The sequence below is a fragment of the Pelmatolapia mariae genome, linkage group LG7 (genome assembly GCF_036321145.2).
Source record: "Pelmatolapia mariae isolate MD_Pm_ZW linkage group LG7, Pm_UMD_F_2, whole genome shotgun sequence".
Lineage (NCBI taxonomy): Eukaryota > Metazoa > Chordata > Actinopteri > Cichliformes > Cichlidae > Pelmatolapia > Pelmatolapia mariae.
The window spans coordinates 24,717,639-24,730,848 of NC_086233.1; the positions used below are offsets into that span (position 1 = coordinate 24,717,639).

General features: G+C 44.1%; 1 protein-coding gene across 2 annotated transcripts in view; it reads right to left on the bottom strand.

Annotated features, from left to right (window-relative positions):
• Positions 1-8,778: 8,778 nt before the first annotated feature.
• Positions 8,779-13,210, bottom strand: part of lrrc75bb (leucine rich repeat containing 75Bb) — a 39,791-nt gene continuing 35,359 nt past the window's right edge. Inside the window, exon 5 of one of the 2 annotated variants that reach the window (XM_063478596.1) lies at positions 8,779-13,072. In XM_063478596.1, the coding sequence (XP_063334666.1) occupies positions 12,463-13,072 (610 nt within the window). In that variant the 3' untranslated portion in view covers positions 8,779-12,462. The remainder of the gene's footprint in view (positions 13,073-13,210) is intronic. The other variant, XM_063478595.1, reaches the window with a different exon arrangement.

Here is a 13,210-nt window from a genome sequence, read left to right on the forward strand (position 1 = left end):
CACTGCCATCCACAGTAGTACATCAAACAGTGACCTTATGGTGATTTTATTTCACGTAGCCACATTAAAATAAATTTGTGGATCCCTTCAGGCCAGCAGTGACACACTTTAGAGTTTTTGCACTGTGTGGCTGCACTGCAGGATGGAAGAGTTCTACTTTTTTCTTTCATGTTAAAAACATGCAACCAAGTAGATGTAGACATATAATCCAGCATGTTCGACGTATCTTTAAACTACTTTTTGGTGGTTGCTGCTTCTAGTTGTTCAAGTTCTGATCTGATAGAGCCACCACAAACAAAGGCTCTTTTGTTCCAGTGGTGTTAAAGCGTTTGAATTCTTCTCTTTGTGTACGATCGCTTGTTTTAATTTATTTCCATCTGTGTTTCTTCTCTCTGATCTGGTCATGTCTAAATGGCTTTGACCTCTCTCTGTCCTCTAGTGTAGTGCGGTTCCCACGTCTCAGTGTTATTTTTCTGGTAGTTATATCCTGTTTTACGTCCAATGTCAGTTCTGTGTTGTGTCACACAGTTTTATTTTCTGTTCCTCTCCTTCCTTTTGTGATTGTTTGCCCCTCCCTCATTCTGTCTCAGTGCCCTGAGATATATATTTATATATTTGTAGTCCTGTCTTTCCAAGTCTTTGTCTGGCTGTTAAGTTCTTTGCTTTTTATGGTCCCTTTTGTGATCTTCTGCTTTATTGTTTGTGACCCTGTTTCCTTTTGTGTGCTTTCATTTTTGGCTATTAAATGAATCTTTTGTTAAATTATTCAGCCTTCGGGGTCTTGCAATTAGGTACACTCTAGAGTTTTACAGGAAGAGCATACTCTTGTGCAACAGGACAGATTTTATATAAAGTCTTTGATGTGGTGACCACAGATGGATCCTGGCTTACATTGTTACAGTTAGCTTGTAACTGACAGAAGATGTGTGGTAATCAGTTCATGTGGTTGCTTTTTTATTAGTTAAAAGTAATTGTTCAACTGTTACGTTCTTCTGCAATTAGAGTTACAGACTCTCTCTTTGACACCTCTCTAAATTTGTGCTTTAAGTGAGATTTATAAGATAAGATAAGATAAGATGACCTTTATTAGTCCCACACGTGGGAAATTTGTTTTGTCACAGCAGGAAGTGGACAGTGCAAAAGTTATGAAGCAAAAATTAGAATAAAATAAAATAAGAATAAATACAGTACACAACTGTACAGAATAGAATAAAATAGAATACTATATACACTAGAATAAAATAGAATAAAATATACAATAAGATAAAAATGCTATATACAACAGAGTAAAAATACAACGATGCCAGAAAAGATTATTGCACTTAGTGTTATTGCACATTTGTGGATGTGTGTGTTTGATCAGTTAAAGTCTTTGTTGTGGAGTCTGACAGCAGTGGGGAGGAAAGACCTGCGAAATCTCTCCGTCCCACACCGTGGGTGCCGCAGTCTCCCACTGAAGGAGCTGCTCAGTGCTGTCACAGTCTCATGCATGGGGTGGGAGATGTTGTCCAGCAGGGATGACAGCTTAGCCACCATTCTCCTGTCACTCACCACCTCCACTGGGTCCAGAGGGCATCCTAGAACAGAGCTGGCCCTTCGGATCAGCCTGTTCAGTCTCTTCCTGTCCCCAGAAGAGATGCTGCCGCCCCAGCAGACCACACCATAAAAGATGGCTGAGGCCACCACAGAGTCATAGAAGGTCTTCAGGAGTGGGCCCTCCACTCCAAACGACCTGAGTCTCCGCAGCAGGTACAGTCTGCTCTGCCCTTTCCTGTAGAGGGCGTCTGAGTTATGAGTCCAGTCCAGTTTGCTGTTCAGATGAACACCAAGGTACCTGTAGCTGTCCACAGCCTCAATGTCCATACCTTGGATGTTCAGTGGTTGCAGTGGAGGATGTTTGTGCCTGCGGAAGTCTACCACCAGCTCCTTTGTTTTACTGGCATTTATCTGGAGATAGTTCAGTTGGCACCAGTCCACAAAGTCCTGAGTCAGTCCTCTGTACTCCTTGTCGTCCCCATCAGTGATGAGGCCGACTATAGCAGAGTCATCAGAGAACTTCTGCAGAAAGCACTGGGTGGAGTTGTGGGAGAAGTCTGCAGTGTAGATGGTGAAGAGGAAGCCAGAACCGTTCCCTGTGGGGCCCCCGTACTGCAGACGACCCTGTCCGACACACAGCCCTGAGTCCTCACATACTGTGGTCGGTCGGTGAGGTAGTCCAAAATCCAGGTAGTGAGGTGATGGTCCACTCCAGAGTTCTCCAGCTTGTCCTTCAGAACCGAGGGAAGAATAGTGTTGAAGGCACTGGAGAAATCAAAGAACATGATTCTCACAGTGCTCCCAGCGGTCTCCAGGTGAGCGAGGGAGCGATGTAGGAGGTGAATGACGGCATCATCCGCTCCAATGCCAGGCTGGTAGGCAAACTGAAGTGGGTCCAGTGATGAGCTCACAAGGCGCCGAAGCTGAGCCAGGACCAACCGCTCCAGGGTCTTCATCAGGTGGGATGTCAGAGCCACCGGCCTGTAGCTGTTGAGGTCCTTGGGGCGTGAAGTCTTTGGCACTGGTACAACACAAGAGGTTTTCCAGAGCTGTGGGACTCTTCCCAGCCTCAGGCTCAGGTTGAAGAGGTGCTCCATCACCCCACACAGTTGGTCCGCGCAGGACCTGACGACCCTCGAGCTGATGCCATCTGGGCCCGCTGCCTTCTTGCCATTAATCCTCCTCAGTTCCCTCCTAACCTGGGTGGTTGAGAGAGTCAGGTTGGAGCCTTGTGTTGATTGTGTATTGGATGCTATTGTTGGGGGTGGGGAGGAGTGAGCAGGGTGAATAGAGGAGGTGTGAAGTGTCTGAGGTGTCAGAGGTGGAACAGCAGCAGTGGGGGTGGTTGAGTCTGCAGCCGATGTTGGAGACTGCCTCATGGCTGAATCAAATCTGTTGAAGAAATGATTCAGTTCATTTGCCCACCTCACATCCCTCCCAGGCAGAGAGTTCTGATGTTTGTGGCCTGAGATGGTTCTGAGGCCTCTCCAGACTTCACCAACGTTGTTTTGCTGAAGCTGGTTCTCCATCTTCTGCCTGTAGCTGTCCTTCCCATTCCTTATCAGTCCCCTCAACTCTCTCTGCACCCTTTTCAACTCCTCTTTGTCTTTGGATCTGAAGGCCCTCCTCTTCTGCTTGAGGACGGCTTTAATTTCTGAGGTAATCCAAGGTTTGTTGTTGGAGAAACACCGTACAGTCCTGGTAGGTACGGTGTTATCCACACAGAAATGAATATAGTCAGTAATGCATGTGGTAAGGCTGTCGATGTCCTCTCCGTGGTCGTCACAGATCACCTCCCACACAGTCGACTCAAAACAATCCTTAAGAGCCTCCTCGCTCTCCTCCGACCATCTCTGCACTGTGCGGGTGGCTGGTGGCTCCCTGCGCACTAAGGGCTCATACACAGGGACAAGGTGCACCAGGTTGTGATCAGATCTGCCCAGTGGAGGGAGAGGTGATGAACTGTATGCCTCTTCAGCATTGGCATACAGTAAGTCCAGTGTTTTATTCTCTCTGGTTGGGCAGGTCACATACTGGGTGAAGGTGGGCAGTGTGGAGTCCAGTGAGGCATGATTGAAGTCCCCTGATATTATGAGGAGGGCTCTCGGAGATTGTGTTTGCAGTCTGCTGACCACTGAGTGGAGAGTGTCACAGGCTGCATCCGCGTTGGCCGAGGGGGGGGCATACGCTGTTATCGCGATAACATGCGAGAATTCCCGGGGCAGGTAGTACGGACGCATGCTAACGGCTAACAGCTCAATGTCTCTGCTGCAGAGTTGTTCTTTCACAGTGATGTGCCCAGGGTTACACCATCTGTCATTCACAAACACTGCCAGTCCCCCTCCTTTCCTCTTACCGCTCTCTCTCGTCCTGTCCGCTCGCAGCAGCTGGAATCCCGGTAGTGTCACGCTCGTGTCCGGAGTTGCTATAACAACCTAAAAATGAAATAAAGGATGACTTTGAAAATCATAGCATCAGCTTGTTTTCTCTAGATATCCTGATAACATCATTAAATTAAATGTTTTTATGCAAAACAGTAATGCACTAAAATCTGCTAGTGTGAGGGCTCAAAAAGTTATAGTGATGTTCACTCAACTTTTGTCATGAAGCGCTGTCTGCAGGCAGGAGAAGGACCCAAACTCAAACTCAAATATAGCTTTATTAACAGAACGGGAAACAAGGCGATACAAAAACAGTTCAAAGCTAAACTGGGAAAACTAAACTGACGGGGAGGCACAAGGAAAGTCACACAGCTTAAGGGAGGAAGGACGCGACGTGGAACTGAAGGAGACACGGACATAAATACACAGAAGGATAACGAGGGACGTGGGAACACACGGGGAACACAGCTGACACTGATAATCATAACGAGACATGGCAGGAGCAAACACAACATGACGTATACTGACGGGAGACTATCAAAGTAAAACAGGAAGTACACAGAGAAGCAGATAGGAGGGAGAGAGAACACGGGAAGAGCACAGACATAACGGGCTGGGGAAAACATGGAATAAAACACAAAGAGGAGAAACGAGGCATGGGAACTCACAGATACATGGAGGGGGACACATGGGGTAAAGACATGGGGGAAATCTAATAAACTTAACCGAACAACCTAGGAACCATGGGATAAATAAAGAACAAAATACAAAAACACAAGAAAGTCAAGTCAAGGCAAGTCAAGAAAGCCTTTATTTGTCACATGCAAGTTGCCCTGCAGCAAAATGGGACCCCCCCCCCCCCCCCCCCCCCCCCGACCTTACATACACAACACAGACATCACATGGCGAGACAGGTCGGAGACTGGTAGTATTATGGAAAAACACTGAAATGTACAATACAATGGGCAAGTCGAGGAGGGGAAAAGAGAGACCTCTACTCATGCTGGGCTCCTATGGGGGGACAGCATGAGAACAGAAAACAAAAAAAAACTCCTCTGCACAAAGAGCACATAAATGTCCACATCACAACATCATGAAGCACGTGACAAGCAACAGGGGTGGGTAAGGGGTGAGAAGTAAGCCGATCCAGACACAGCCATCCTGCCCTGCAACTATTCATCCAGCGCTGGGCCAGACCCGCTGTCCGACTCGGCCTTGGAGATAAGCGTACGAGGGCGTTTGGAACGAAGAGTCCAAACACAGTTTGTTATCAGGGGAGAAGTTGTTTGTTATGTTCAGCTCCAGCCTTGAGACCGCAGCTGGTGCCGATATGGTAGCCGCATGAAATAATGGTGGTGTTCTTGCTTTAGTGCAAACCACTGCATGTCAATTTTACAGTCGATCTAATGTCCATCACTGGTTCCTCACCATTCCCGTTGGAGAGCCGTGAGCCTCTCCACGATGTTAGCCAGCTACACCGAGATGTTATCCAGTTTGCTCATAGAGCATGAGTGTTCACGACAGCCTTGAGCCTCTCCAAGATGTTGTCAGAGTCTCAGCACTCACAGCAGCCGCAAGCTTCTCCAAGATGTCATCCGTGCTGCGTCTAATGAGCCCATTCTGAGAAGCCACGGCTCGCTCCATCGTTCCAATCAACATAGCGGGCAGCCTTGTGGGGATTTGAACAGCTGTTTCCGCTTTCTTTATTCTTCGATAAGCCAGGGTCAAGCCAGGGCCAAGCCAGCGCCGATCAGCTGTTATCATGGTTCCAAAAAGGTGGATGTCTTCAATGGGCTCTCCCGAACCCAGGCTTCTCGTCGAGAAGATGGTGTCAATTGCATTCAGAAAACTAAGGGCGCCGGGTCAAAGTGACCCAGGACCATGACAACTTTACTGTGCAAGGCATAACTTTTCATTACTTTACAGTCTCCAACTTTACACAAATTCAAATGACACATTATTAGATTAAAGTGATACATTGTAAAGTACAGTAACCATCGGGTGTGCTGGTTTTGGTGTTTTGGGTTCCCGCCTTCTGGCTTCCCTGCACCTGTGGGTTATCATGCACCTGAGGCTGTTGACTTCCTCTTCTTAAGGAAGCGATTGGATCGTTGTAATCACTGCACTTAGTGAAGCCTGGCTCATATACCTTAACTTACCTGCTTCTCTTTGTGCTCAGATTTCCTGGGAAACTGCTTGAAGAGGAAAAGTTTTGAGCCGTGTGTTGTTCAACCCATCTTAAGTACTTGATAAACATCGGCAGATCTGGACACACTCCATTTGCAACTTAATGGCACACTGGACACAGGAGTACTAAACTAGCATGTATCCACTCCTATATGTCATTCAGGTACATGGATGATGCATATCAGTAGTTTAGTGTTGCATGGTGGGTTTTTAAAAAATCCTTTTTAAGTGAATTAGCTTAAAAATATCAAAGTGACAAAAGGCAAAGCTCACCTCTGAGTGAAAGGGAAATAAATCTTCAGGTCTATCAGATCCAAATAAGGAGAAGCAGCACATCTTCAGATTTCACAGGCTGTAGCCAAATTATCTTTGGTGCTTTCCCTTAACCTACTTTTTAAAACTGTCACTGATTAATAAGCTCTCACCGTAATGTTTCATCTCACACACTGGACACTGTCTTCTTTTCCTCTTACCATGCCCCTCATTTGCCTTTTACTCTTACAGCTGCACTCAAATCTGAACAAATTTAGTAACTGATTTACGTTGCTAGTTATGCAAATTATAAAAGAAGACCTTGTCACTGACAGGAAATCAACATTAGTGGACAAGGTGCTTTCCCGTGAGAAATAAATTGTATTCTTTGACTGCCACAAATGAGGAAGACCAAAGCAAAGACCACCTTCGAAGCAGTGTTTTTGGAACCCCCACATTTCTGGAGGTGGTTTGTGTTCTTTTGTCTGTAGAAACTAACTTTGGATGAGAACCATATGACAAGTTCAAACTCAAGGACTACAAACTCTGGGAGAGAGTCCAGAAGCTATCAGTCTCCAGGATTGTGAAACAAAGCATACTATGGGAATGACTGATCGGTCCCCCCACCTACACACACACAATATACATGCTTTTAATTACAAGTAGTATCGCTTTTTGTTGAGGTAGGGAAGAAATAAGCCATGTGTGTTTGCTTTATTAATTACACATTTACTGTAGTTTCTCATCTGTTCTCCTGCTGAGATCAGAAATGCATGGATGAATGGAATAAACTCTGAACTGCTGCTTGCACTAACAAGCTCTTCTTTCAGCTGACATCCGGAGCTGGCTCTGTGCAGCCAACAAACGCCACTAGATGGAGCATGTATGCTTTCCAAGAAAAGAGCAATCCACTGCTCACTAAAGGCTTGGGTTCATGCACATCTCAGGAGAAGTTAAACAAATGTTCAAGTATTTGGTGTACTGTATTTTTATTACACAGAAAAAGCAGTTTTAGTCACAATTTATTTTGAGTGGAGCAAATCTACTGAAATACAATTGTGCTATACTTATACTCTAGCTCATGCAATTAATAGGAGAAAAATCATTTTTATTTGACTTTATTTCACTTTTTATTTGTACTCAATAATAATTTATCACAAACGAACAGATTTTTACACTGTAGTTATGACGTCTTTTAAAATGTTTTATTGTTACTTTCAGCTCCAGAGAAAATCCAGCAATCCCTGTTTTGAAAGTTGAGTGAATGAATAAACTCCCTTTGCTGCCAACATGAAACATGACTGTAATGCAGTGTGTTTGCTAACCTGCTAATATGCATTTCATGCCTGAGAAGACCCAGAACAATGAGTAATGAACTGGACTGTTGGTTCAGAAAACCCTGGAGTGCAATCTATCCCAAAATATGTGCAAACACTTTGAGATGATAAAACTGCAGCTATGTTCTCACGTTGCCTTATCACATGTACATCATGTTCAGCAGGGGGCTACAGCATATGCCAGTGGCGTACATTCAAAAGCTCCATTTTAAAACTTGGTGATAAATTATTCCTGGACTGACACGAAAGCAGCATTTTAATGCCGCTGCTCACATACTAGGTGGACGATGTAATGGTTGATAATTCAAAGGTAATCCATAAAAGCTTTACTGGTGGATTTCTCTTGTTTAAGGGAACTTCAGATTCATAGTCAAACCTGTTGAGGAATTACCCTCGGTTTAGATGAATGGGAAGTCTTTAATGTCTTCTGCTTTCCAAATTCTGTAGAAAATGTCTGTGACATTTACCTATGACGTCAAACTAAGAGAAAGAGAAAGAGGAAGAATACATGTTTATATATACTTCTTGGCCAATAAAAGGTTCTGAACATAACGAATAACCAGGTTTTTCCATCAGGGATTTTTCTTCTTCCGGATGCCATATTCCAGGATGACAATGTTGGGTTTCATCTGGCTCAAAATGTGAGAGACATAATGTTTACACATGCATTGGCCACCACAGAGTTTGCATTTTGACCCGATTCAGAATTTTGGGGATTGTTCTGGAGAAGACTTTACACTTGGTGAAAACATAATGCAATTCTGGACAGAAATAAATGTGACACTGCATAATCTTACCGATGCGACATCATGACAAATGTGTGCTGCCATCAAAGCTAAAAGTGGACCGATGAGACAGGAGTGTGTGAGTGTTGATGTACTTTAGGACTCCTAAAACATTTGAATGATTCTTTGTTTAGTGTGATGTGTTGTTTTTGCTGCTGCATTTTTTTCTTGTTCAAACTTTGTGCTCGATTTTCATCTTAACGAGAATGCCTGAAGAAATATAATATTTATACACCCAACGGCAGTGTTACACCTCTGATCTTTGTTTTGAAAGGCAGAGAAACTAAACCCAGCCAGTAAAAGTATTTACAATAAGTAAATATACTTTATTATTGTCCACTATGATTTTTGAGACAGTAGTCAAGTGTCACAAACTGCACAGATGTGAGGCTCCAGAGGTGCACTCTGCATAGTGTTTCGGCGTCCTCTACAAACCAGAACAACATCCTCTGTTATCTGACACTCCTGTGTTTCCTTTAGAAGGACAGACTGGAATCACAGATGGACAGCCTCAGGCTCTGTTCCTGCAAACATAAAAATGCCTTGCAAGCAGAGCCACAACTAGCCATCAGGATGTTGATACGGTGGTGCCTCTGACAGGCCTGTACAAGGAACCGTTCTCATCTCTACGCAGCACTAAAAACTGACATGGAAACCAGCTGCTGAAATTGGAGCCCCTTGAAAATGTTTAAAGTATTCCTGATGAATGAGAGTACGCATGTGCTTTCCAGGCAGCGTGACTTAGGTGCAACTTGTGGTGGGAGGAATATATCTCTTTAAAGCATATATATATATACGTGCATGTCATAAAAATACAAACATCAAATATACCTTATGCCCCCATAGATCTGACACACATCTTTCCAGTCAGATGAGTAAATTTCCCAGTTATAAGAATGACAGAGTATAAAGCACCGGTAAAACCTGAAAAACAGAAATGTGGGTATGTTTTCCCATGGCAAGCTTAAAACAAAGAGAGACTGTTTAGTGTTACTACAGAGTAACGAATGAATGTTTATGGTGTGAAACCGATCCGTTGTGTTAACGAACCAGTGATTATACTGGTTACACGTTCCCATGAGTGCCCTGTTTTGATTTTCCACCCCTGTTCTAAACTAGACAAGCGAGCTGTCAAAACTGCAGCTTGACAAAGTTAGCGTGGATGGATGTGGGTACACGGTAAAGGAATGACTAGTATCAGAGTAAATAAGGGCGATTGCTCTCCTTCTTCTTAAGGAGACAAACTATGTAAGCAGAGCGATCCAGATGCTTCACCAAACAGAATTATTTCTCACTTTAGCGAGAAACAAGTCCACAAAAGGGAAATGTTATTCAAACTGTGTTTACTTCTGAAGGAACAGCAGGCCGACATCACTTTCACCTTAGAATGGAGCCAAGAGCTCGCGAGCCAAAGTCAAATTTGAGTAAACTTTCAAACGACTTTACCGCAGTGAATTTCCAGGAAGGTCAACGTCTTATCTATCAAATCGAGGATGTGGACAGATTTTCATTTCTGCTATGCAGCTGAGTCACTCGTTTATTTTTATATCAACAATAAAAACAGGAAAGATTGCAAATTCAGGGACGGAGTTGTGCAAATGAGTAAACATTTCATTTCTGTGATCAAAGGTAGTAATTTACTCTGCATGTTCAAAACACACTCGTGCACACAGTCTAATTACCATCTCACAGACACACAAAAGCCAAGGATCCATTTCATTAATGTCCCCCTGTAAACACAAATACTCTGAATTTCGTGAATAACAGCACTGACAGAGAACAGACCACATTAATACTGGTAGGATAAAGTGTGAGCTGTATTCACAGACAGCAGTTTTTAAAAAAAAAATCATCAACCTTCCCATTCAAAAGAATTCGAAATGTATTTGGAAATGTAGTGCACACGTAGATGCTATCTGTCTGCGGGTTCTGATGCTGTGTTACAGTAAACAGTCATGCCCACTTGTTAAAACCAATACAAAAGGGTGGCAGCCACCCATATATATAAAAACAAACAAACAAAACTCATGCCACAACAAAATCTGATCTGTCCGTGGGAGCGTAACAGCAGAAAGGGAAAGAAAAAGCAGAACTGCTTGTAGTCTACAAAACTGTGAGAACATCTTCAAAATAGGCGGTTTCCTTCTCGTTTCTTGTTGTCTGATTCATAAACGGAATCATTCGATGATCGCCATTGGACGAAATGATCTGGGGCTACAGTCCTATTTGCTGAGAAAAAAATAGATCCTCTGTACACCGTCTCTGACTTAAGGGGCATAACGAGCCCTGATAGAGGCAGTAACCAGTTCATCAGCAGCTCACGCCCAAACTCTGTGTGCTCCTGCCAGCATGTGTCCATGCGTGCATCAGGGCTTCTGTCGGCACATCGGCACGGACTTGAAGCATCATTCAGTATGCTTTATTAGCTTATCATAACTGATCGTGGATTTAATAAAATAACTCCTGAATAAATGCAGAGTCCCAGCTGTAGCAAAACTGAAATCATATTGAATGAAAACAGAATTACTTTTATTTATTTCCAGATAAAACATACATATCACAAAAAAGCTCTAAGATTTTACAATAAAGGGCAGAAAAAAACTTGCTTAGTTAGAACAAGAGAGGAATGACTCAGGAATGAACCGATATGTAATCAGTCGTTCATCAGTGCTCTCCCACCCGAACTTCTGACAATTACTTCCTACAGAACCAGCTGGAAAATACTATATTAGTGTATCATTAGGTGAAACACCTGGGGGTAACCATCCAAAGAGAGAGGCAGTGCACAAGAGAGGTGAAGAAGAGGGTGCAGGCAGGGTGGAGATGAGTGCCAGAAGGATAGCAGCGAGAGTCAAAAGGAAAGTTTACAGGAAGGTAGTGAGACCTGCGGTGGTGTATGACTTGGAGATGGTGGTACTCATAGTTTGGAGACAAAGTTAGAGAGGCAATACTGAGATGGTTTGGACATGTGCAGAGGAGGGATAGTGGAGATAATGGACAAAGGATGCTAATGATGGAGCTGCCAGGGAGGAGGAAAAGAGGAAAACCACAAAAGAGATTCAAAGATGTAGTGAAGGAGTAATTGCAGAGGGTTGGTGTGACAGGATGTTAGGGATTGGGTGGGATGGAGGAGGGGGAGGAGGAGGAGGAGGAGGAGGACTGGTTCATAATCATACATAAATTCATCAACTCTGATCCAAATATTCATCAACCCAAAACAATAACTGCTCATTCATTACTAAAAATCAAATTAATATTTAACATTTGTTACTCTGTCTGTGTGGCCTCAGCAGTTCCTCATGACTACTCTATCACTTTGTGTTTCAATCAAACTCCTCACTTTATGGATAATTATGAACTAATCACTAATATAGTGTCTCCAGCTGGCTCTAGTGTACAGTCTTGGATCAGGAGTGCTGATGAACGACTCATTACAGTCAACTTGTTGCTTATACTTTCCACACTCTTTCTTCTCTAAGTAAGTTAAATGTTCCTGTTTCTTAAGTGTTTCCTATGCAGGATATATAGTTACTTACATATATATCAGACCCTGACATATTCAGGCAAGGAATGGAAAAAAGAAAGGATGTGCTTAGAGAAAGTGAATTAATAACACTCCCCTCTTCCTCAGCAGCTACTGCTGATGTGCCCTCGTGCAAGGCACTTAATCCACAGCTGCTCCAGCTTCCAAGTGGGACAAGCACACAACTTCAGTAAGATGAAGCGCTGGAAGCTGGATCAGTTCAGACTCCCCTGGATAAATGAAGGATAAATCAGTCCACAAACATATTCTCACATTTAATTTCAGTAGTCAGAGCATCCAGAGGGACTACAGCACATTTACTTATTTTAAAGTTATTTTCAGAAACGTGTGGGTCACTGTAAGCATCTTCTACCACACTGACATCGGCTAACGCAGGAGGAGCAAGGTGATACAGAGGGATATGCAAGGCTGCCAGTCAAAAAGAAAGCAGCTCTGGGCGATCACCTCCCACAGAAGTGCACCGGCACATTTTTTGACATGCTTTCTTCTCCAAAGCCCCAGGCTTGAAGCTCCAGTCTGTCCTCCTCCTCCTCCTCCTCTCTATCATCTTCTACTATATCTCCCTCCTCGTACAGACTAGGCTCCTCCACAGAGGTCTCCATGTTCGGGTTATAGCTACCGAATGCCTGCGCCTCACTGTACTCGTAGATGGTGGGGAGGCTGCTGCGTAAACCGAAGCGGCGCCGCAGCGCCACGAGCAGCGGCTGCGGGATGGTGAAGATATCCACATTGTTCCCCAAGTCAATCCAGGCCAGCGTGGGGAACTTCTTGGGCTCCTTCATTACATCTGTCAGGTCTTTCAGGATGGCCGCTGTCAGACGGTTGCCATTAACAGCAAGTATGGTGAGTTTCGGCAAGCAGCTGAGGTAGGGCAGCAGCATGCGTAAGCTCTCATCCTGCAGTTCAGTGAAGCTCAGGTCTACGGCGGACACCATGTCACTGCTGCTCTGAAGGTAGAAGGCCACGCGGTGGACATCCCGGCCGGAGAGCGGGATTCCCGACAGGTTGACCACGTCTCCCGAAAGCTTCTTTTTCAGCGTGGTCTTCAGGCTGTTTAAAAGAAAAACAAATCATTATCACGATGTTCAAAAGTTTGGTCTCCAAGGTACAAAATGGTCATTTGCTGCAGACATTAAATGTGCAAGAAAATGCTTAGTTATGCAAACACAAGTAGGTGTTACTTATTGA